The following is a 22,400-nucleotide window of genomic DNA, read 5'->3' on the forward strand; positions in this document are numbered from 1 at the left end:
TGATATGTGTAATGTCCCTTTTTGGGAACATTAGAAAATTACAAGTCAAACTTATAAAATAATTAAAAGTGACTAATGGAGTTAAATTAAAATTATTTAAAAAGACACTTTTAATTAAAAAGGGAAAAAGGTAACAAAATGAAATAAGACAAAAGACAGAGAACTGGAAACTGAAGTCACAGCTTGATGCATTAAAACATGAAAGGGAGACACATTTTTACTATGCTTGGATTTGAGATTGAATTTCTAGTTTCTCTTTGGAGAACTTTGGGAAGCTTCTAGCTTTCTCCTGTTGGATCCTGAGGATGGAAAACCTTCAGGAATTCTAGATGGATTGGCCATAGCCCTGATTCATCATCTACTGTGGAGTCACATCAGAATTCACATTTGGGATTACAGGGGCATATTGTTGTTTTTTTCCAATTTGACAATAAATATGTATTTAAGATTGAATGTTTTGATAGCTGGTTATTGTACTGCTGATGTATAATGAAATAATGTATTTTGAAGAGTTTATATGAGTTTTTTTGGTCATGCTATTATAATTACTTAATATTGTCAGGCAATAGAAATTTATGAGGTTTTCTACATGCATTTGTAATTTAATTGCTGGTCAAGTTTGAAAGTTTCGATCTGGTTGTATTTTGAAGCATATTTTTGAGAAAAGTTTGAGAAAATATCCATTCGGATACTACAGTGGTATCAAAGCCTCAATTCTACCATCCTGTGGAGTTTATTTTCAGTAAGTTTACAAAGGGTTCCATCAGAATCTTTATTTGAGACAAATATTTGCAAAAATAAAATCTCTGAGTCTTATTATGATCTGCAAAAGAGAAAATATTAGGAAAACCACTATCAGCTCTTTCTAGAAATTCTAGGGGATATTATTTTGGCATCTAAAGTTCTGAGTGAAATATTTGTAAATTTTAAGCAGTCTTATGGGCCAATGTTTGAAGCTAAAAATATTGTAAACTTTCCTTCCATCCTTTTGGTGGAGAACTACTACAGCTAAGGTTTTGGCAACTGTAGTGGAATAATTGCAGCAGACTTCCAGTAACTGAATTTGTGCGGCACTTGACTTTGGTTACTAATATCCCTTTCTGAAAATTATCTCTGCAATTGAGTTCTCGTGAAGGTTATGCTCTTCGTATGAGATTTTCATCTCCGCTTGTGATTTGGCTTCTCCATGGTGGAGTCATATTTCTTTGGGGCCGATATCTTACACTGGCCAACTACCCTATGGTCACTTTTTACTTATAAACGCAGTAGCATGGGCTTCAATATTTAAATCACCTTGAGACACCGACAAGCTCTACCCACAAAATATTAAAGACATAAAATATTGTTGTCGTGATTACTAAAAGATAATGGCACATCCAATACTTCAATGTCTATGAAGCCATAGGGAACAATATCTCTATATGTGACATCCCCTTCATTTCTCGTGAGAAGAATTGCGGGTCAGTAGACATTAGACTGCAAGGCCTAGCAGCGTCTGAAGAGCCTTGGTGTCATAACCCCTCCTAAAAATAGAAACACACAAATATAAATGATTAAAATACTAATAAATAACGAAAAATATAATATTATTATATAATATAGCTTATATATATGAATAATAAGTATTTGAATATATAATTAGCCATTAAAGGAATCATTTAATATAATCCATAAATATAATCACATTAAATATAATACGAATATTTATATATTCTATTTAACTATTCAAATTCAATTATTAATATATTCTTTTTCTAAATATAATGATATGTTATTATCCATTTTTATAATTTAATCTATATATATTTAATATAATAATTATATTTATTATACCCACCTTTGGGTCGGCGGGGGCCACATGAAATGGGGTGGCATCTACCTTCCGCATTGCCCATCTTCACATATTTAAAGCGAAACTCATTTAATCCTTAAGCGCATGGGTGTGAAAAGAAAAAGTGAAGACTTAAAAATAAATATAAAGGGGAGCCTTCTATAAATAAGGAAAAAAATATTAACTATAAAATATTAAACCGCTAGTTTAGGAGGAGACTCACATTGGAAGATAACGTGGAATGGAATAAAAGAAAATTTGCCCCATTAATAAGAAACGATATAGGAGGATTGAAAAATAATAGAAATTAATTTAGAACAGCACAAAAAGTAATATTTCTATTTGAATAATAAAGTAAGAAGGGAACAACTAAAAAGTAGCCGAATTAATAGGGATATGCCCAAATTTTTAGAGAATAAAGTGGGAAGAAAATAATAGGGATTGAAGAAATTTGTATATTTAACGAAATTATTATATAAGGTGATTTGGATGAGATTATTATTATATAAAGAGATTTAGATGAGAATTCAAATTTATAAGTAATCTAATTTTAATTACAGAAGATAATAGTGAGCATATAAAATAAAGTGATTTTAGGGATATTGGGTAAGAAAAGTTGAAAAAGAAGAAAAGATTAAGTGAAAGAATTGATATATATCAAAAATATATACTTGGATTATCTATACTGATTTGGGAATAAGAGTTCAATAAAAGCGCAGCCCAAGTGGGCACATTACACTTGGTAGCAGAGACTAAAGCAACTGGAAATGTGCACTTTGAGTATTCAACAATAGAAGATTGACTGAAAGTGGTCAATGGAAAAAAGCCTAGATGGCACGTGAAATAGCAATATTGACATGAGTCTGATCCCTAAGGTTGGGAATCGAATTCAAAGACTCGAATTTGTATTCGAAGTCTGTCGTAGAATCATTTCCTGAGTTGTGTGTTTCCTATATAGCTACGTGGAAGATTGCAGGTACTAAGGACAGTATTGGATTTGAAAGATTTTGAATTGTGAAGGTGAAAAGATCCTACTGGCATTACCAAACCAAAAGTAATATTTTAGACTCCAATGTTTTCCTCTACACAAGTTGTTGTCACATAAACTATCCACCAGAATGATTTGTGGCAGGCTACATTAAACTAATGGCGTGAATATTGAATTCTCCATGAGTGCTACGATAATTAAATTTGTCGCGTATCTAAAATTCCAGTTAGTAACATATCAAGCTCTACACATTAACGACATATTTGTATGTCGTGAAGTTTTATGTTTCACGTTGCAAGCTAGTGCTATCAGGCCTTCCTACGATCAACAAATTGCAAGAGAGAAACTTATTTGTAGAAGTTGACAATTATTGTATTGTAGAATTTTATTAATCTTCCGAGATTCTAAATATCTTCTTACCTTTTGTTTGTGGGTTCTAACAATGGAATGCGTGTGAGGCATCTATTTCCAACAAAAGAGATTACAAACAACAGTCAGAATTGACAGAGAGTAACGGTGAATTGGTATCGTGGATCTTAGTGGGAGTACCAAGCCAGCTATTTTTTTACATTACTTCCACATTTACAACCACATAGCAATCAAATAGTTGTCAGAAAGCAAATTAAACCTTTAGTATTTCAATCTTTTGCAGAGAAAGTGGTGACCTGAAAAGTATCACATTAGAACGGTTGCAGTTGATTATTCGCATCAATGGAGGAAGATACAACACAACTAACTATTAAAGAAAAATTTGGCAACATGTTAGGGGCAATATTTGGTGTTAAAAAGTATCGGCTCAAGAATTAAATTAATCATATTATAACTGTCCAGCCAGGTAAATGATTGAAGAAAAAGTATGCCCGAAGCCAGTAATAGATTCTACACTTAAGAAGTCAAATAATATTCTAGCTGCCACGATATTTTCTTGAGGCATCGTTTGCTTAGAAATTGTCATTGCAAGCACAATAGATTTATACCTGAAGAAAGCACTCAGCAAGAAATGGGGTCTACAGGAAAAATTGAACAACTAACGCAAATCGGAGGAGACTTGCAAAGTTTTCTATAGCATATCATAATTGAATTGGTGCAAATAATCAATATTGAGAGTTAAAAGTATCGGACTGATAAAGAAAAGGCTATTTTAAATAATCTTATTCAAATTATACCTATCTAAGATTAGATATACACTATCCAAGCTTATGAAGTTTTCTGGGTGTTGATATTGGCACTTGAAAACAAATGTTTTCTCCAAAGAGTTCAATAAGATTTTTAATAATCAGAAACTAAGAGACTTGCAAAAGGAAAAGTTAAAGAGGGAATAAATTCAAGCAAACAACAGGGGTATTGTTTCACTGTGATATGTTGGCCAAAACACTCTATGAAATTGGTTCCAAACTTGAAACAAGGGAAAATATACTCATCACTTTGATTAAACTAGAAGGGTGTTTAACCATTGTTGAGTAATCACCCCCGGATTTATTACAAGTTGTCGTGCCCTACAGTGATGGCGTTGAAACAACCAAAGTGGCTGAAGCATTCAGATAGCAAGATAAAAATATTAGTTGCTCCATGACTAATGGAGGTCATAAGAATTTTAGCACCACAAGAACCTTATGAAGAAGACACTCTAAAGGAGGTAGCTGAGCTCATTGTTGATAGTTTTTAACATCTTGATGACAGCAGCAATCGCTGTTTCCCAAGAAGGGCAACCATCCTAAAATCATTTGCAAATATCAGGTTGTGCAATCTACTACTTGATTTGGGATTGTATGATTTAAGACATACCATGTCTCAAATTCTATTAGGCGCAATCAAGAAAGACCACAATGCCAATGTTATTGCAGCCATGGAAGACATTATGTTCATGACAATCAATGAGTGTGATGCCCATTTGCAGCCACTTCTACAAATGTTAGCGATTTTCAATACAGAACAAAAATCTTCACAAAGCACTTATAATTTGGTCAGTAGGGTGCTCAAACAAAGTGAGCCAAAAATTGAGAAGTAAAAACAACACCAGGTTAAAGAAGAACTAAGGATAAGGGAACTATGAGTTGTAGAATCTCAGAAAATGAGCAAGAACCAAATGAGGAAACAACAAATTTGTTTTACTTGCAAACATATGTGGTCACTTGATCACACTTGTGAAAAAAACAAGGAAGAAGAATCAGCTCAATATATACAGATCAGCATTGATGAAGTTGAGGACTCGTTAGTCCAACTTCAGCATGATGAAGATTGTAATGTTCCTGACAGTTTCTGCCTTCCCAAAACAACTTCTGACAGAGTCCGTATGGTTGCAGAGGGTGTCCACAAATAAGGAGGTCGTATGGTGGCTGGGTGACAAGGTGTCATACGGTATTTGGTAGCAATAAAGGGTGAACCGTACAATGTTTTGAATGGATCCCTATGGTGCAAGAAATATAGCCGTACGGTTGGGAAGAGGAGACTGTACGATGAGAGTGTAGAGTTGTACGGGTGGGGAGAAAGGTCGTGCAGTGCAGGAGACAACCATACGGAATGCAACAGGGAGTTATGTGGAGGGTAAGATGAAGGCAATAACAATGGGTAGTGTATGGTGAGCAGAATATGAAGGAAGGTGCACAAATGGATGCCAAGATTGATAATTACCTTCAGTTTGCCAAATGAGATACACAACAAATATTGAATACACACAAAACATCAATTTGGTAACAAGTCGATGTTATAGTTGCAAATAATGGTGGTGCTCTGATTTGCCAAAGCCGAGCCAAGAAATACAGACAGAATAGGGTGAGGGTTGAATACCACCGAAACTGGAATAGCTAAGTAGGGAAGATCTTTGACTTCCAAAATGGCGAACAACAGAGAATACCAACTGGTATCCGCAGTATAAGAAAATATAATCTCAATTGCATACCAACTACTACCTACAAGTCATGCTTAAATACCCATCGGGGAAACCTTTCTGAGGTTGTACAAAGATAGCCGACAGCCACACCTACCTACGGAAACAATTAAATAAAAATGGGTCCGAGATATACTAAATCAATAGGCCCATTAACAAAGGTTTGATTAATTATTTATTTTATGACGAGAACATTATAGTCCTCTCATCCCAAACTTTGCTTGTCCTCAAGCAAATGCAATGCTGGATGCTGCAGAATGTGTTCGCCTTCCCAAGTTGCGTCGTCCAACGGCAAGTGTTTCCAACGTACCAAGTATTCCTTCAAAGTACGGTTCCACAGGGTCTTCTCACGTACATCAATGATCTCGACCAGTTCCAATATGAGCTTCCCTTCTTCATTGAGCAATGGAAGGTTTGCAGTTACCATGATGTTTTGTCCCATAGCTTTCTTTAGGCAGGAGACATGAAAAACATTATGAATGCGGCTTCCCTCTAGAAGTTCCAGCTCATAGGCAACTTCACTAATGCGGCGAGCTATACGATAAAGGCCATAAAATTGTGGCTTCAGTTTTTCTTTCCCTTTTTCCTTCAATGAGGACTGCTTGTATGGCTTGAGCCTAAGATATGCAAGTCTCCCATTTCGAAACTTTTCTCGATTCGGTGTCTATCGGCATACATCTTTTGTTGGATTGGCGCCCTTTGTAAGTTCTCTTTCAAGCATCTCAAGATGTCTTGCCCTTCCTAAAGCTAGTCCCTGCCCCTTGGTGCGCGGCTGTCACCCAGCACCATGTCGACAAATGAAAGGGGTTCATACTTGTATAGTGGTTTGAAGGGTGCCATCTTGACGGACATGTGGTAAGTCGTGTTGTAACAATATTCCCCCAAATGCATCAATTTGACCCATGCCCACTATTGTGTCGAAACGTAGTTCCGAAGGTAGCTTTCTAGCCACTTGTTCACAATCTCCATCTATCTGTCTGTCTGAGGATGGGAGCTAGTACTTGGCAACAACTCGGTTCCTACCAACAGAAACAATTTTGTCCAAAAAATATTCTCCTGAGTCTTCTCTTGGTGAACTTGTTCCTCATTTAGATTTTCTCATTGAAATCGAGAATCTGGTTCGCTCCCTCTCTTCAAATGTTGCGGAAGAAGTTCGACAAGACTGTGCAATGGCATTGAGCCATGCCAAACCTCCAAGGAACAATATTCCTACTTCTGAACGATCAACATTTATTGAATTGCTTAAGAACAAAGACCTGGTCACTTGGGCAGACAAAGGGAATGCCACCGGTCATCATGAACCATCAAGACTACACATTCAAAATGTTGCTCCTCCTTTCAGATAAATGCACTTATAAAATTTTACCTTGTAACCCTTGCTCCAAAATTTTAAAGAAGGTCAAGACAACAATATCTTGCTCTTCATTCGATAATGAGACCAAAAAGTGTCTCATCCCTTCAAAAGAAATAACCCCCCGTATTTATGGTGCGCCAAAAATTCATATAACAGGGGTTCCTCTTAGACCCATTGCGACACCATTGGCTCCCCTACTTATTCTCTTGCCTCATTCCTTGCTAAACTAATTGCACCATTAGTCAGCAACACACCTTCTTCCATCAAGGACTCATCCCATTTTGTTGAGTTCATCAAGGACAAAACGCTTGATGATTCTGACCTACTAGTAAGTTTTGATGTCGTCTCCCTCTTTACTAAAGTTCCTCTCCAAGATTCCCTTGCGATTGTCAAGCGGAAGACAATGATGAAATTACAATAGTCGAATTATGCCTTAGATCCACATTTTCTCATTCCAAGACATTCTCTATGAACAAGTAGATGGGGTTGCCATGGGCTCGCCACTTTCTCCCATTATTGTGAACCTGTACGTGGAACATTTTGAAGACATCGCGCTCAATTCTTTTCCCCTCAAACCTAGATAGTGGAAAAGATATGTGGACGACACAAACATCTGTTGGCCCCATGGCCAAGACAAACTCCAAGATTTCCTTACCCATCTCAATAACATCACACCTTGCATCTCCTTTACGTTAGAGATTGAGTCAGACAATCAGCTCCCTTTTCTTCACATCTTACTCATCAAGAAACTTGATGGATGCATAGGTCGTCGAGTCTTCCAAAAATCAACCCACACAGATCGGTACCTCCATTTGTCTTCACACCATCACCCTAGTCAAAAATTTGGTGTCTTTAAGATGCTCATCTTGAGAGCCTTCCGCATTTGCGATGATGAACACATAGATCTCGAGCTCTCACATCTTCACAACGTCTTCCAAATGAATGGGTACTCAAGTTGACAAATCATGAAGGCTATCAAAGAAACCAAAATCCTTTTTCTTTCTCAATCCAAACCCCCCAAAATCTCTCTCATAGGGTCTCCTTGCCCTTCATCAATGGTATCTCCCACAAGATTGCCAAAATTCTAGCCAATAAAGGCATTTGTAGTATGTTTAAACCCTTCTCGTTGGTTAAAAATCACATCCACTCTGTAAAAGACTCAAAAGACACCCTTATGGAATCTGGAGTCTACAAGATTGAATGCTCGTGTGGTATTCCTTACATAGGAGAAACAGGACGCACTATCAAGACTCTATTTAAAAGAACATGAGGCTAACATAAAACATGATAGAGTTGCCAAGTCAGCCCTCATAGAGCACTCCTCAACCACCAAACACCACATTTGCTTAGAGAAGGCACAAGTCTTATGCAAAGAAGATAATTTCTTCAGGCGGAAAATTAAAGAGGCCGTTGAAATTGGCAACCACCCATGGAACCTTAATCGAGATGAAGGGTTCTTTCTTAGCCATTCATGGCAACCCTTATTATCCTCTAATAAAAAATATTCTTGTCACCCCTAAAGATCTCTCTCTCTCTCTCTCTCTCTCTCTCTCTCTCTCACGTCACCCCTTTCTTCATTTTTATTTTTATATTTTCACTTGTTTTCTCATATTTATATATACAAATACTTACATCCTCTTGGGTTTTTATAGTTTTTTAGTTTCATTGTTCTCGTGTTTACATAGGTACACATTCACACACACACACACACAAGGACTTTTTTTTCCTATTCTAACTAATATTTACTTTAATGGATACCCCTCTTTATATATATATATATATATATATATATATATATATATATATATATATATATATATATATATCATGGTGAACTGGTTAGTAACAACCAATTTGCTATTATTTTAATAAGAAACAAGAATTATAAGCATTTTTTATCATTCGTTATTGAAAGAAATAAATTGCTATAATCAAACTACCATTTTGTTTCCATCTTAATGACCATTGCAGCTAAATAGAAATAATGATGAATATTTAGCCACATTGAATACACATTGCCTACTGCATGTTGAAAGTCTTGTTTTCAAATTCAATCCTGGTTGGCATCAACTTGTAACAAGCTATATATATATATGTGTGTGTGTGTGTGTATGTGTGTGTGTGTGTGTGTGTGTGCATATATATATATATATATATATATGCACATATATATACGTACATACATAGGTATATATATGTGTGTGTGTGTGTGTGTGTGTGTGTACACATTTACATATATATATATACTATTCACATTGTATATATTAGTAAGGTTGTTCTTATTGCTTGCTTCTGTTTTCTCATATTTAGATTTATCAATTTTTTTATTTTTTTATTTTTTATTTATTTTGTTTTTTTTTGTTTTTTTTATAAATATATATATTTTCCCTCTCCTTATTCTCCTTCCCCATATTTACCTTATTGTTGTACCTCAAACTCTTCTCAATTGTTGTGCACCCACCCCCCTTTCCTTCCTCTTTTTATCCACACTGGGTCTACAATCTCACCGTATTTTTCCTATAGCTCTCTCATCCTGATGATGCATAGAGTGTGATCCGAAACGTTGATGCAAAATAATCTAACACAATCTGCCCAGAAAATACAGCAAAGAAGTCCAATAATTATCAAGATGGAATTTCCAAAATGATTTGATTTTGTCTATGATCTTGGCCACTCTTGTGATTTTGTCAAACAACTGGCAAGTAGTTTCAGATGTGCCCGTAGTCGCCCGTCTTGTACTGCAATATTGGTTTGGATAGATAGCTCTCGCGGTATTTTTCTTAACAATTTGTTTGCATCAATACATCTTACAAGAAAGTTTGTCTATTACTTTACTTCTATAAATTGACTGCTTATGTAGTCAACATTAAGTACCCACTCCAACACCCCTTAATATTCAAAAGTAAACAAATGGATATCATGGGATGTTCCAAAATAATATTGTAGACTTGGAAGGTGTTCCCAAAATGCAGTGGCTATATCAACTCCAGCGTGTGCGCCCACTTGTAGTACTGGTGTGTGAGCTCGAGTGAGTGAATTACGGCTCAGGTTTTTTTTGCAATATCTACATCCACTCAAATTTTCTCCCCAATCAGAGACAATCATTCAGGGTTTGAACGATTAACAACATTCAACAATAATGGTTCTCTCAATGTCATACTTCAATGTGTATTCAACCATGTGCAGCTTATTCAAATATCGGTGTTTTCTATGAACCGCAATAATACTCAGCAGAAGCCTATTCGCACACGGTTAACTCTATAGCTGGTTACATAAAGGACATTATCATGTTAAATTTGATTCTTCTGTATTAGCGTTAGAATTGAATACTCCCAACTCAGCAAACTTATAGACCACATGTAGAGATCATGCCATCAATCTCCCGATAATGCTTAAAGGTTCTATGCAACACAGAAAGTATTCTACTGTAACAACGTCGAATTTATCAGTTCCGAACTATAAAATTGATTCTCTCTACAAATACTAATTTTGCCACATAAAGTCTTTCCTCAAAACAGCCTACTTTTATTTGAAAGTACTTGTTATAGGTAAATCGTAATACTTTGCTTCTCCATCGCCCAGCAAGACTTCTTGACCTGAAAGGAAAAAAAATAATCGTTTCAAGACCTATGTATATTGTTAGAATGAGTCGGCTTCATAAAATTATTAGAATTATTCTGTCAGGCATGCCATAGGAGACCCGTAAAATTAAATATTGTAATAGTTGGTACAAAAGGTGTTATATCGCTTGGGTTTGCTGAAATTATGTGAATGAAGCCACCATATAATAACACTAACAATGGTTACCAAACAAATATTTACGGCAACATCAATATGTCTTCACTTGCTAATGTTTGGTTCTAGGTGCTATGCCCAATATGAATATCATATTATGCACCCATTTAATGATACTTCCCCAACATAAATATTTTATAGTTGGAGCATTCAAAAAACATATTGTCGCAATGTGTTTAGTAAATATTAAGGCCCAATGTAGCAATAGTCCACAGCTCCTGACAATATAAAGTATTACGAATGCTCACCTTCAATATTAAATAAGGGCCCGCAAATGCCTTGAATGTCTTGGACAATAGTCACAGTTTTAAAAAATATATACTCCTCTATTTATTCAACAGCTTCGGCACAATTCTTCATGGATCAAATCCACTGTTGAACATGAATAGAATATATTGATGCAATGAAAACATTGATGGCCTTTACTAATACTTCAAATAAATAAAATCGGTCAAAGCCCAATAACTCATGGCAATTATTTGATTATTTAGCCTGAAATAATCAGATTGCTCAATCTGCAATTTGTTCCAAACTGTATATTTTTATCATATTTCTGATCTGTAAATTCTATTCTTCAAACAACCTCACAGGCTGGAAGGCTACACGGAATTGATAAAACTCTGATAAATAATTCCAGCTCTGAATAAATCCTTTTTATAGATATATCCCACAGCTAATAGGTTTGATGCTCTGATAAGACTATAGTATACCTAACTAGATATTTTGATTTTCTCAAATCCTTTGAATGAGTGTCAGAGATTTTTAAACAAATATATATAGCAATGTAAGGATTGATATTTGCAGGGACTTATTATTGAGGGGGAAGGTAAGACTTGCGAGGAGTTTGATATTGCGAGGGCTTCTACTTCTTCAGATGAATTGGTAGAGGTACCGAGTAATTGTGCCTAGGTTATTGATGTGTGTGAGGATGAGCATGCACATGATGTTTTTGATTAGATAAATAGGTTTTACAGGGATCCTGAAACCCAGTAGTTAAAACATATAAGGCTGATAATAAGCGTGAAAACCTAGCCAAAAAAGTATAAGTTCAGAGGCTGATAATAAGCATAAAGCCCAACCAAAAAGTAGAGTTCTAAGAAAAGACCAGGAAGAAAGACAAGTAAAACCTCGGCCTAAAGCCAGACCAAAAGCCAAAAGACAAAGAAAAACAAAAGAACAGGCGAGAGTTGTTCCTCGCTCTTTCGCTCCAGCTCTTGCATAACCTAAGCAGCCTCGAAGGCCAATTGATTCTCCTCCGCTTCCAGCTGTTGCGCCCTTTGGTCCCCCTGGTCCTGATCAGGAATGGTGTTGTCCTTTGCAGAGTCATCCTCCGTTCTGGCAATCATAGGGTGAGCAGTTTAGATTTAGTCTCTTATCATAGTGCAATTAGTGAGGCAGAGAGCTTGCAAAGGAGTCAAGGGTTAGCATGCACATGATGTTAGCAATCATAGGGTGAGCAATTTAGATTTAGTCTCTTATCATAGTGCAGTTAGTGAGGCAGAGAGCTTGCATAGGAGTCAAGGGTTACAAAGGCATCATGTGACCAATCAATTGCAGGTAAGTGATAGTAACATCTCTTCAGCTCTTGAGCATTATGATGTTATTTGTCTGATGTTAGTTGCATCTAATTGGGGTGCTCCTATGTCAAATAAGTCATAGCAGTCTTTCCCTAGCAAAGGTTTGTGCACTTTGAGAGGCTGTCAGGATCTTGACGCATAATTATTCACAATTAGTTGTTGAAAGGGATTATTTTCTAGAGTGGAGTAGCACCTGTTAAGAAACATTATTAGTGAAAGAAGAGGTGGTTGAGCCCACCCATGAACTTGAGGTGACTGTGGACTCTCTTCAGTATACTCAGTTGGCTCTCCAGGAGATATAGTCACGATTGGATGAGGTGACCGTGGAGTTCAAGCATGTTCGGTCAACACCAACCACAAATCTTCAGATAGTGGTGGTTGGTGGTGAGTTTACTTCTACGGATAAGGAGAATGGATGTAGTGATGAGACAGTTACATCGGTTTGGGATATGAGTGAAGTAGTCACTAAGGAGATGAGGGTATCAGTGGAGGACTGTTGAGTGATTCCTGTTGTGCTAGGTTCTCCAGTGATAGCACTGCAGTGGTGGATTTTTCAGAGGATTGTCCATCAGTTCCTGACACTACTCCCTCTCGTTCACAGGACTTGGGCAAGATATCACTTGATGTGGAGACATGCTATGGAGGGGATTTGTTTCCTTTTGTTGGAAGAAAAACTATTGCTTCATCTCATATAGCTGGTAGTATTGGACAATTGGCAATGCCACAATTTCAAAGGGATCAATTCTGGATTACAAGGGAGTACATTGACACTTCCACATATAATTTCTACTGCATAGTCTTTAATGGAGTATCTATTGGAGAGTGCGAATTTGCAAGAGGGACCATACCGGGTGTTTGAGGGTACTCTTATCTAGGGCTCTCACAATATTCGGAGGTTGGTGGGAAAGATTGTAGAGACTTGACTACGATGCTTCCCCACAGGGATTTTGTGGTCAAGTTTGCTGAGAGGGTTTCCCAGGATCCTACCTGACCATTAGTTCAAAGTCAAATATTGGAGTCATCTCTTGATTCCTAGTTTGGTACTAATGAGCCACTAATAGAGATTAGGGATTTCTACCATCATTACAGAGTGAGGAGTGCTCATCATTGGATTCGGTTTCACGTTGGTGTGGGTTAGCTCCCGTTTTTCATACCATCCATTATGGGGTGGGTTGGCACCATCTTTTATAGATGTGATCGATTGTTACAAGTTAGACCACTTGCAATATATACACACCCGGGACAACTTAGCAGAGGTTGGAGTCGATGGTAGTGTTTAAGGTATTTATGGTTGTTACCATCTCCACAATGCAGTTGGGTGTGAGTGTCAGTTAGATGGGGACTCAAGTGTTGCCATAGTTGGTATTTCAATTGAGTTAAGTTCCAATGCGTTGTTTTTTCCATCAACGCCTACCGTTAGTTTTCACACGATTTTGTCATTAATAGTAGTTATTTTGGTGCTAGTGTTATAGGAGTTCGGTGTGCGCAACACAAACATTACACAGCTTCACCCTTGGGATCTAGGTGGACTGCTCTGGGATTTCTTAGGGAGGGAGAACTCTAATATCCCCATTTTTAGCAGGACTCTATAGTTGGCTTGGTCAATTCACCATCGCAACCTATGCGAGTTGACAGTGAGATTTGAGGGTCTCAGTTGTGGAGTTGACTTGCTATTTTTAGTAAGTTTGTTTTGGGCAGTTGCCATATTTGGCAGAGCAATTGGTGGTGCTGGCAGTTGGTCATCACCTGCATTGGATGGATTTATTTATTGATGTGTTCATATTAATTAATTAATTAATGTTGATTTGTTATTACAGTGGCACTTTAAGTTATTTAATGTTATAAAGTGGTGTCATGAAGATGAAGCTTCTCAAGTGAAAAGTGTGAAAAAGAAGCTGAATGCCATATGGTGTTGTAAATATAAGCCCATTTGGAGAGGAATGCATTCGATTCTCTATTGATTTCTATTTTTCTCTTGTAAGGGTTTCCTGACTTGTGAAATCAATGTCCCTTGCTGAGGTATAAGAGTTTGATCTGAGGTCGTTGAAGACTGAGTTTTGTGTTTAATCTACAGCTGGTTATAGTAGATTAAGATTGAGCCTGTTGAATATAAATTATTGTGTCTTGTTTCTGTTCATGTTGCTAAGAAGACATTATTTTTAATTGAGGAGTGATTGCAATTGTTCTGCAAATTTGAAGACACTGAATTGTGGAAACAATATTCATTGCATCTGCAATTGGGAATTCTTTTCACTGAATTGCATTGGTAGTGTTTTAGCATTCAGCATCTAGTTGAAGGTGGGAATTTTTCAACAGTATAGCCCTGTTTCACCTGCAAGTTCTAGCGCTTCTATATCTTGTTATTGGGCACTATTTGTGATGTGCAATCTGGGGTTGCATTTGCAGATGATGCTATCTATCCAACTTTGGGCGGCTATTTCCTAACTGTGATTACACCTTGGGCGGCAATATTATCTGTATTACGGCCTACATACTGACTGCCTACCTCCTTCCCTACGAGTCTGCTATTGATAGCACAATCTGGGCATGATTCTGCATCTGCCATTGTTCATACCCCAAAGGCCTCCTGTGGAATTTCCTTTGCAGTTGGTGGCTTATTGCTAAAGGTGCCAAGTTGACGTTACAAGTTGGAAGTAACACCAAGCGTTATTGGTGTGTGTTGCATTTAGAGAAAGTTGTTCTTGCATGCCTTTGTGGCTATCTTGCAATACCAATTTCCACAGTTTCCTCTATTGCTTAGTTGTAACTTTTCTGAAATTTAGCATTGAATTTCGGTAATGAATGATGAATATCTTTTGTAATTGAATTTCAGCGTTGAGTTCTATTTATACATAGCTAGTGTCATTATGCTATGTTCAGTATCTCTTGCTATGTAAAATATCAAAAAAATACAAAAACTATAAATTTCAATATGAGAAACTGAAAACAGAAAAGAATATCAACAGTTGTTAGCGAATTCAGACACAAGCCAGATTGGGGTCATTACATTTTGCAAATTTGTTTGTATTTTGAGATGTGTTTTTTTTTTTTGTTTTTTTCTGAATATTGGAAAGTAACGAATGCAATGCATAGAAATTGAAAACTCACACTAGCTTCATTTACTATGTGAATATTTACAATGATATGGATGAAATATGCAATGCACACACTTTAATTTTCGAAACCAATAAGCTGTTACAGAAGCTATTGATTGATCTTCAAATAGTCATCCAATGATCGTGCTGGCCCTTGTAGCAGAAAACATGGGCCTATAAAGTTGACGCAGCCCCTCAGGTAGCTAACACTACTTCCTAGTGATTGGTCGCAGCAAACAATAAACTCCACACTGCCCAGTAATTCCAATGCCACTACCCCAATGTGAATATTAAACATCAAACACAATCCTTATAGGTAAAAATACAGCTCCTCCGGTTAGTTGTTCTTACTCCTAGAAAATAGCAGGCAATGTTCAATCAATTCTTTGCACACATATCACTTCCAAATCTTTGAATGATCTGCAGACTAATGATCAGATTTTTTGGCACAATTCATTGGTATTAGAGAGCCAATTCAAAGTGCTGAAAAGATTGAAAGAAATTTACAATTTCTTCAACTCAATATTCATACTTCAAACCCTTGAAGGCCCACAACTCATCAAAACATAAATACATCGAGAGATGGTTCAAACTTCTCATAGAGCTGCATTTATAACTTTTTAATTCAAAGCTTCTCATTCACACCCAAAAGCTATAGCTTCCAGTTCACACTTTCCACTTGCTTCAAAATTACACTTGTCACATAAATTATGAATTTGTATTTGGATACATATTCAAGCTTTTAACTCCTTGCACTTTTATAATGACTTAGTCTTATAAGTAATTAATTAAGTAGAACTTAATAACTTATCTTAATATCTAAGCTACTGAATTTGTCAAGTCATCCAGATGCAATTATTGCCTGACCTAAAGCAACTCCATAGTGCACTCCTAAAAATGGAAACTTGTATGGCTGACGTACTATAAATAATAATTTGACAAACACAGACCCTCAAATCCAATCGTTGGCTCACAAGGGTCGCAATGATGAGCTAACATTACCATACTCCTAAAACCTGCTAAATTGGGAACATCACAGTCCTCCCTCCCCAAGATTGCTTTCCCTCAAACAATCGCAACCCTGGGTGCTAAAGAATATCCTTTGATTCCCAAGTGGCATCCTCATCTGGTAAACCCTGCCACTTCACCAAAAACTCCCTTATGACTCACTTACATATGGTATCCAATATAGCCTTGGGAATCAACTCTAACTTTCCTTCATCATCTAGTGGGGGTAAAGTAGAGAATGGTACATGTCTTCCTAACGCCTTCTTCAGGTGACATACATGAAATACATTATGCACTTTGTTTTCCTTTGGTAAATCAAGCTCATAAGCTACCTCACCCACACGCCTAACAACACAGAAGGGACAGTAGTTGCAACGCTTGAGCTTCTCAACTCCACTCTTCCTGAGAGATGACTACTTGTAAAGCTGCAACATTAGATATACCATATCACAAACCTAGAAAGAGCGAGCAATGTCTCTCCGCTGATCAGCATATACTGCTTCTGCTGATTTTGAGCCTTTTGAATGTTGTCCTTCAAAGTCCTCATGATGTCCTAACTATCCTGCGATAATTCTCCTGCACTGCGCACCCCATTGTCAGTGAACAAATCCATGAAACTCACAGGATTGTACCCATACAAGGCTCTAAAAGGAATCATCCAAATAGACATATGATAAGTGGAACTATAACGATACTCTCACATATACATCCACTTCACCCAAGCTCATTGTTGCAATGACACATAATCTTGTAGATAGGCTTCCACCCAGCTATTAATAATTTTCATTTGGCCATTAGTCTGAGGATGGCAACTAGTGCTCAAAGTCAAGTCTATCCCACACAACCTAAACAACTCCTGTCAAAAGTGACTCATGAATCGACACTCAGCCACTTACAATGCTCCAGGGTAAACCATGCAACCTAAAGATCTCATGGAAGAATAACTCAACTACCAGCACTACTGAAAAAGTAGTGTTGATAGTGAAGAAGTGTCCATATCTAGTGAGATGATCCACTACTCCAAATATACAATCCCGACCTTGGGCTTTTGGCAAGCTTGCAATGAAATACTTAGATAAACATTATCACTTCCTCTCAAGAAGGGAAGTGACTAGAGTAATCCAGCTAGATAAGTATGCTCTTATTTATTTTGATGACAAACATACCACTCTCTAACATGTCAATGTACATCTAACTACACGCACTTCCATGAGAATCTCTCTCTTATTTGTATGTATGTCTTAAAGAATTTGGGATGTCTAGCTAATATAGGAAAATGAAAAGACTGTAGCACACAATCTACCTAACACTCGATCCTAGGACCAAAAAAATCCTTCCCTTGTAAATGAGATGATTATCTCATTTACAAGAGTCTACCTATTGTCTTGTATAGTACCATCAAAAATACCAGATGCCCATTGATCCTTGACATACTAAACAATGATCAAGTGTCTCCAATCCCTAAATATCTCAGTCATAACACATAAATGGGGTTTCCGTGAAAGCGCATCAGCAACTAAATTCTTAGTACCTTTGATATAAGAAATATCAAAATCATAAGAATGAAGTTTGTTGACCCACTTTTGTTGTCTCTCATTGAGATATTGTTGTCCAAGGAAATGTTTCAGGCTATTATGGTCAGTTTTGATGCAAAACTTACTGCCAACCAAAAACTCCTCAATTTGGCCAAAGGCATGCATAAAGCCCAAGATCTCCTTGTAATAAACATAAAAGCTCTTTCGTGACCCCTGAGCTTCCTACTCTCTAAGGAAATAGGATGGCAATCCTAGGAAAGGATAGCACCAATGCCCTCACTTGAGACATCACAAAGCAACTCAAAAGGCCTCGAAAAATTTGGCAATGCAAGAATTGGGCATGATGCCATAATCTCTTTGAGCTTCTCAAGCACTCCAATGCCTGCGAGGTCCACTCAAAAGCGCCCTTACAAGTCAAATTTGTTAGAGGAGTTGCATAACGTGAGAAACCTTCCAAAAATATGTGGTAGAGTGCGCATAGTCCGATAAACCCTCTAAGTTGTGTTAGGTTCTCTGAAGTAGACACTGATAATATGCCCAAGATAAACTAACTCTATCATACCCAAAGCACATTTGGACTCCTAGGCATACAAGGAAGCCCTATCCAAAATATCCAGCACTGTATCCATATGAGCTATATGGTTATCCCATGTCTTGTTGTACATAAGAATATTATCAAAGAAGACCTGAACAAATCTCCTCAACTAACTATGGAAGACTCTCTTCATGGTAGACTGGAATAGCACAGAGGCATTAGTCAAACTGAAAGGCATGACTAAAAACTCAAATTGTCCACACTAACATCTATTTGTTGTCTTCTCCGCATCCTACTCCTAAACTCTATTATGGTGATAACCAGACCTCAAATCAATCCTGGAGGAAGTGGCATGCCCTAGGTAACTCATCTATCAGCTCATCCATGTGTGGAACAAGATGCCTATTCTTAATTGCCCTTTTATTCAACATCTAGTAATCAATGCACATCTTGAGTGTACCATCATTTTTCTTCAACAAAACAACTGATGAAGCAAAAGGGGACTTACATAGCCTAATGTGACCCATAGCGAGAAGCTCCTAAATAATCTTCTCTATCTCATCTTTCAGGCACTTAGGGTGTTGGTAAGGAGTTATCATGATAGGCTTAGTTCCCTCTAACTCAATGGTGTGCTCTATACCTCTATCAAGTGGCTTTCCAGGTGGTAGATCCACTAAACACTTTAGAGTGCTTAGTTCTGAGCTGTTGAATATCAGGATGATAAGTTAGTTTCTTTGTACCACCAAGCGTAGGTAAAATCTTACACTCTATTGCCCACTCAACTACATCATGATCAATGAGATGTTGCATACATCTAAATGAGATCACCTTCAAGTTGTTGTCCTTGATAGAATGAAGGATATGAGTCTTACCATCAATTACAAATCTCATCTCCATTTTCTTAAGGCTGAGATAATATCCTCAACAACTCATCCCAAGAACTACATTAATACCTCCCATACCAACAACATAAAATTCTGGCTTAAACTCATAATTATTCAGCTTCATGGGAAGCTCAGAAATCATCATGTTATACACTTAAGAGTGTACCCATCAGCCACCTTAACTCTAATACCCTTGAAATCCTCAATTGAAATGCCCCTCCTAGATACCAAACGAGAATCAACAAAAATATGAGTAGCATGTAATATCCCTAACCGGATATTTTCTCTAAACTCTTAATGGAATCTCAAAAAAATTTAAACAAATATATATTGCAATGTAATTCAGATTTCACTAGCAAAAACCCCAATAATCAACCAGATAAAAGAAGACCCAAAAATATTTTTGCATTAAATATCCAACAGAAATACATTTTCAGAATTAATATTTCATTGAAGTTTTATACTAAAATAACCAAGAAATCCAATCAGAGATACAAAAACTACAACAAGATTGGATAATTGAAAAGATCGACATGGAACACATCGTGAAACATCTACACGATGTCTCCAAGCGACAATGGATTTCCATCCACTATCCAAGCTTCAAAGTTTCCGTCCTCTCACCTACTAAAAGTTGAAGCTTCTGAAAATAATTCTCCAAGAGAGAAAATGAAAATCCAAATCACAAAACCAAGTATGCTAGAAATGAGCTCCTTCCCCCTTTTTAAGAACAAACAAGTGACTCTTTACATTCCTTTTTCTATTTCTTTGTTTCCTTTTTAAAATAAAAATTTTCTCCCACTTTAGGAAATAAAGTTCCCATCGTTAATAAAGTGACATTAACAATATGAGCTTAAGTTATAAAGATACTTTATAATAAATTAGTTATCTATAGGCATTAAAATCTCTAACCAAATGGACTCGGATATGCATGTGTGATAGCTCACTGAAAAGATCTCGACAAGATGCCCCTAGTCCAACCCTGAAATGCCAAGAATGTTGGCCTATTGACTCACTAAAAATAGCAAGTGTCTAGAAACCCCATTGAAACAACCTTGATTCGCCCCCAACTGAAATCGCCTAAGCCAAAAATTGCTTTGATCATATAGAAAACCTGGTTTTCCCATGGGACCAAGGCAAAACGGGCTAATGGCGCAACAAAACTCACTAGCTAGAAAAGGGGACAAGACACAGCACCTATGTCTAGTAAAGCGATAACTCACTAACCTACCAAGAGACCTTGTATCTGAAAGATCCTTCCTCATGCTAGAAAGGTATACCACATTAAGATTGAATCATCAACAACCTCTTCACTATTAATAGCTCCTTCATGAATCTCTTGTTCATTTTCATCTGGTTGTTCTAAAAATTCAGAATTTTGTTCATCATCGTACAACCACTCCATAATCTCGTTTTCACCCTGAGACTTCAAAGGGCCAATCATGCCTTTCATCCCCAACCTTTCACATGTATAGAGCTTCTGCAGCCTTGACAATGCTGACATATTTTGTAGAAGGTGAGGAGAGATATCTTCTTAGTTTACATCTCTACTTCAGAAAGTCGGATCCAAGCAGAACCTTGATTCAATCCCCTATTGCAGTCAAAAACAATAAAACTTTATTACTAACTGACAGAAGAATGTAAACCTCAAAAGCCAACCAATATGTGGTTGCCAAAAGTAGTTCATCATCAAATTTGAGCTTTATAACTGAATAAAGTATTATTCTTGTGGTCTTGAATACATCCCTCTTCAAATGAGGATGAAATCGAGAATTCATACCTCTTCTATGAACGTTAACAACTCTCCAAAAAATATAATCAATTATCTTCATTGATTAAGTGATGGATCTATCACCTCTACTGTGTATGTTTTGTTTCTCCATGGCTTTTCCCTTTCTGTAATTGTCTTTTTCTAGGTATCAAGCAATGAAGCAAATCCTCTAAGAACCTATGATGACAAAGGTTAATATTGTAATGACATCCCTTTGACTAAACACGGTATCACCACCTTTTTAACCAAATTCCACAGATATATTAAATCGATAATTTTTTTTAAAAAGAAAACTCACTATCAATCCATCAGTATATCAGCATTAATAAATAATTACTCTTGGTGACTACAACCACCTTTCAACAATTCAGATCTCATAAATGCAACTTGAAAGATCTACACTTAACAATGACCCTAACATTGTGAGCCTACACAATTTGACCCTCCATTTTTAAATTTACAAAGGCTGCAAAGTCAAACTTCAACTACAAAACAATTATATTTATATGTTAATATACCACTATCTATACATTCTTTTATGCCAAGGTCTTAATTAGGAGCATTCAAATTAGCTACACCCATGATTCCTGCATAAATTTCACCAAATGCTATGAAACTCAAGATTCTGGATTGAAGTCCGTACCTTATGCTCTGAAACACGCCTGGTATCATGCTTAGGGAAGCTTTTGGATGCACCCTTTGTATTATGTACACCACTACATCCAAGAGAAACATTTCATAAGTTGCCAACAAAGAATCCAATTAGTTTTATAAAAAGGAATTCATTAAATCCCAAAAAAAATATATGCATAACCTCATTTATGAGAATAAGTGACATTTCCTTAAAATCCCAGAACTGAACAAGACTTCACCATCATACTTTTGAACCAAACAAACTAGAAACTTGTAGAAATACAGATACCATTAAAAGCTGTGGTAAAAGGAAATGACTATAACAAAAGAAAAAACAGAAATAGACCCACGGCCAACAGACAACATGGAGTAAGCTCAAATAATGTCTCAGCCAACCAGCGGAAATGAGTAAAAGAAAGGGATAACATAACAGGTTCAGCGATTGGGGCAATGTTGACGTGAGTTTTGTGACCACTCCAACATGCAAGATGAAACAGTTAGTATTTC

General features: G+C 36.8%; 1 protein-coding gene across 4 annotated transcripts in view; it reads right to left on the reverse strand.

Annotated features, from left to right (window-relative positions):
* Window positions 1–22,400, reverse strand: part of LOC149538753 (Transducin/WD40 repeat-like superfamily protein) — a 222,677-nt gene that overhangs the window by 164,013 nt on the left and 36,264 nt on the right. For all 4 annotated transcript variants that reach the window (XR_016356100.1, XM_089800076.1, XM_089800077.1 and 1 more), the window contains exon 4: window positions 21,904–21,976. Coding sequence is in view for 3 of the 4 variants with exons in the window: in XM_089800076.1 (XP_089656202.1) it covers window positions 21,904–21,976 (73 nt within the window). In the remaining variant the exon portion in view is untranslated. The remainder of the gene's footprint in view (window positions 1–21,903; window positions 21,977–22,400) is intronic.

The sequence above is a fragment of the Cupressus sempervirens genome, chromosome 9 (genome assembly GCF_028749045.1).
Source record: "Cupressus sempervirens isolate cs-2001-9-10 chromosome 9, ASM2874904v1, whole genome shotgun sequence".
Taxonomy (NCBI): domain Eukaryota; kingdom Viridiplantae; phylum Streptophyta; class Pinopsida; order Cupressales; family Cupressaceae; genus Cupressus; species Cupressus sempervirens.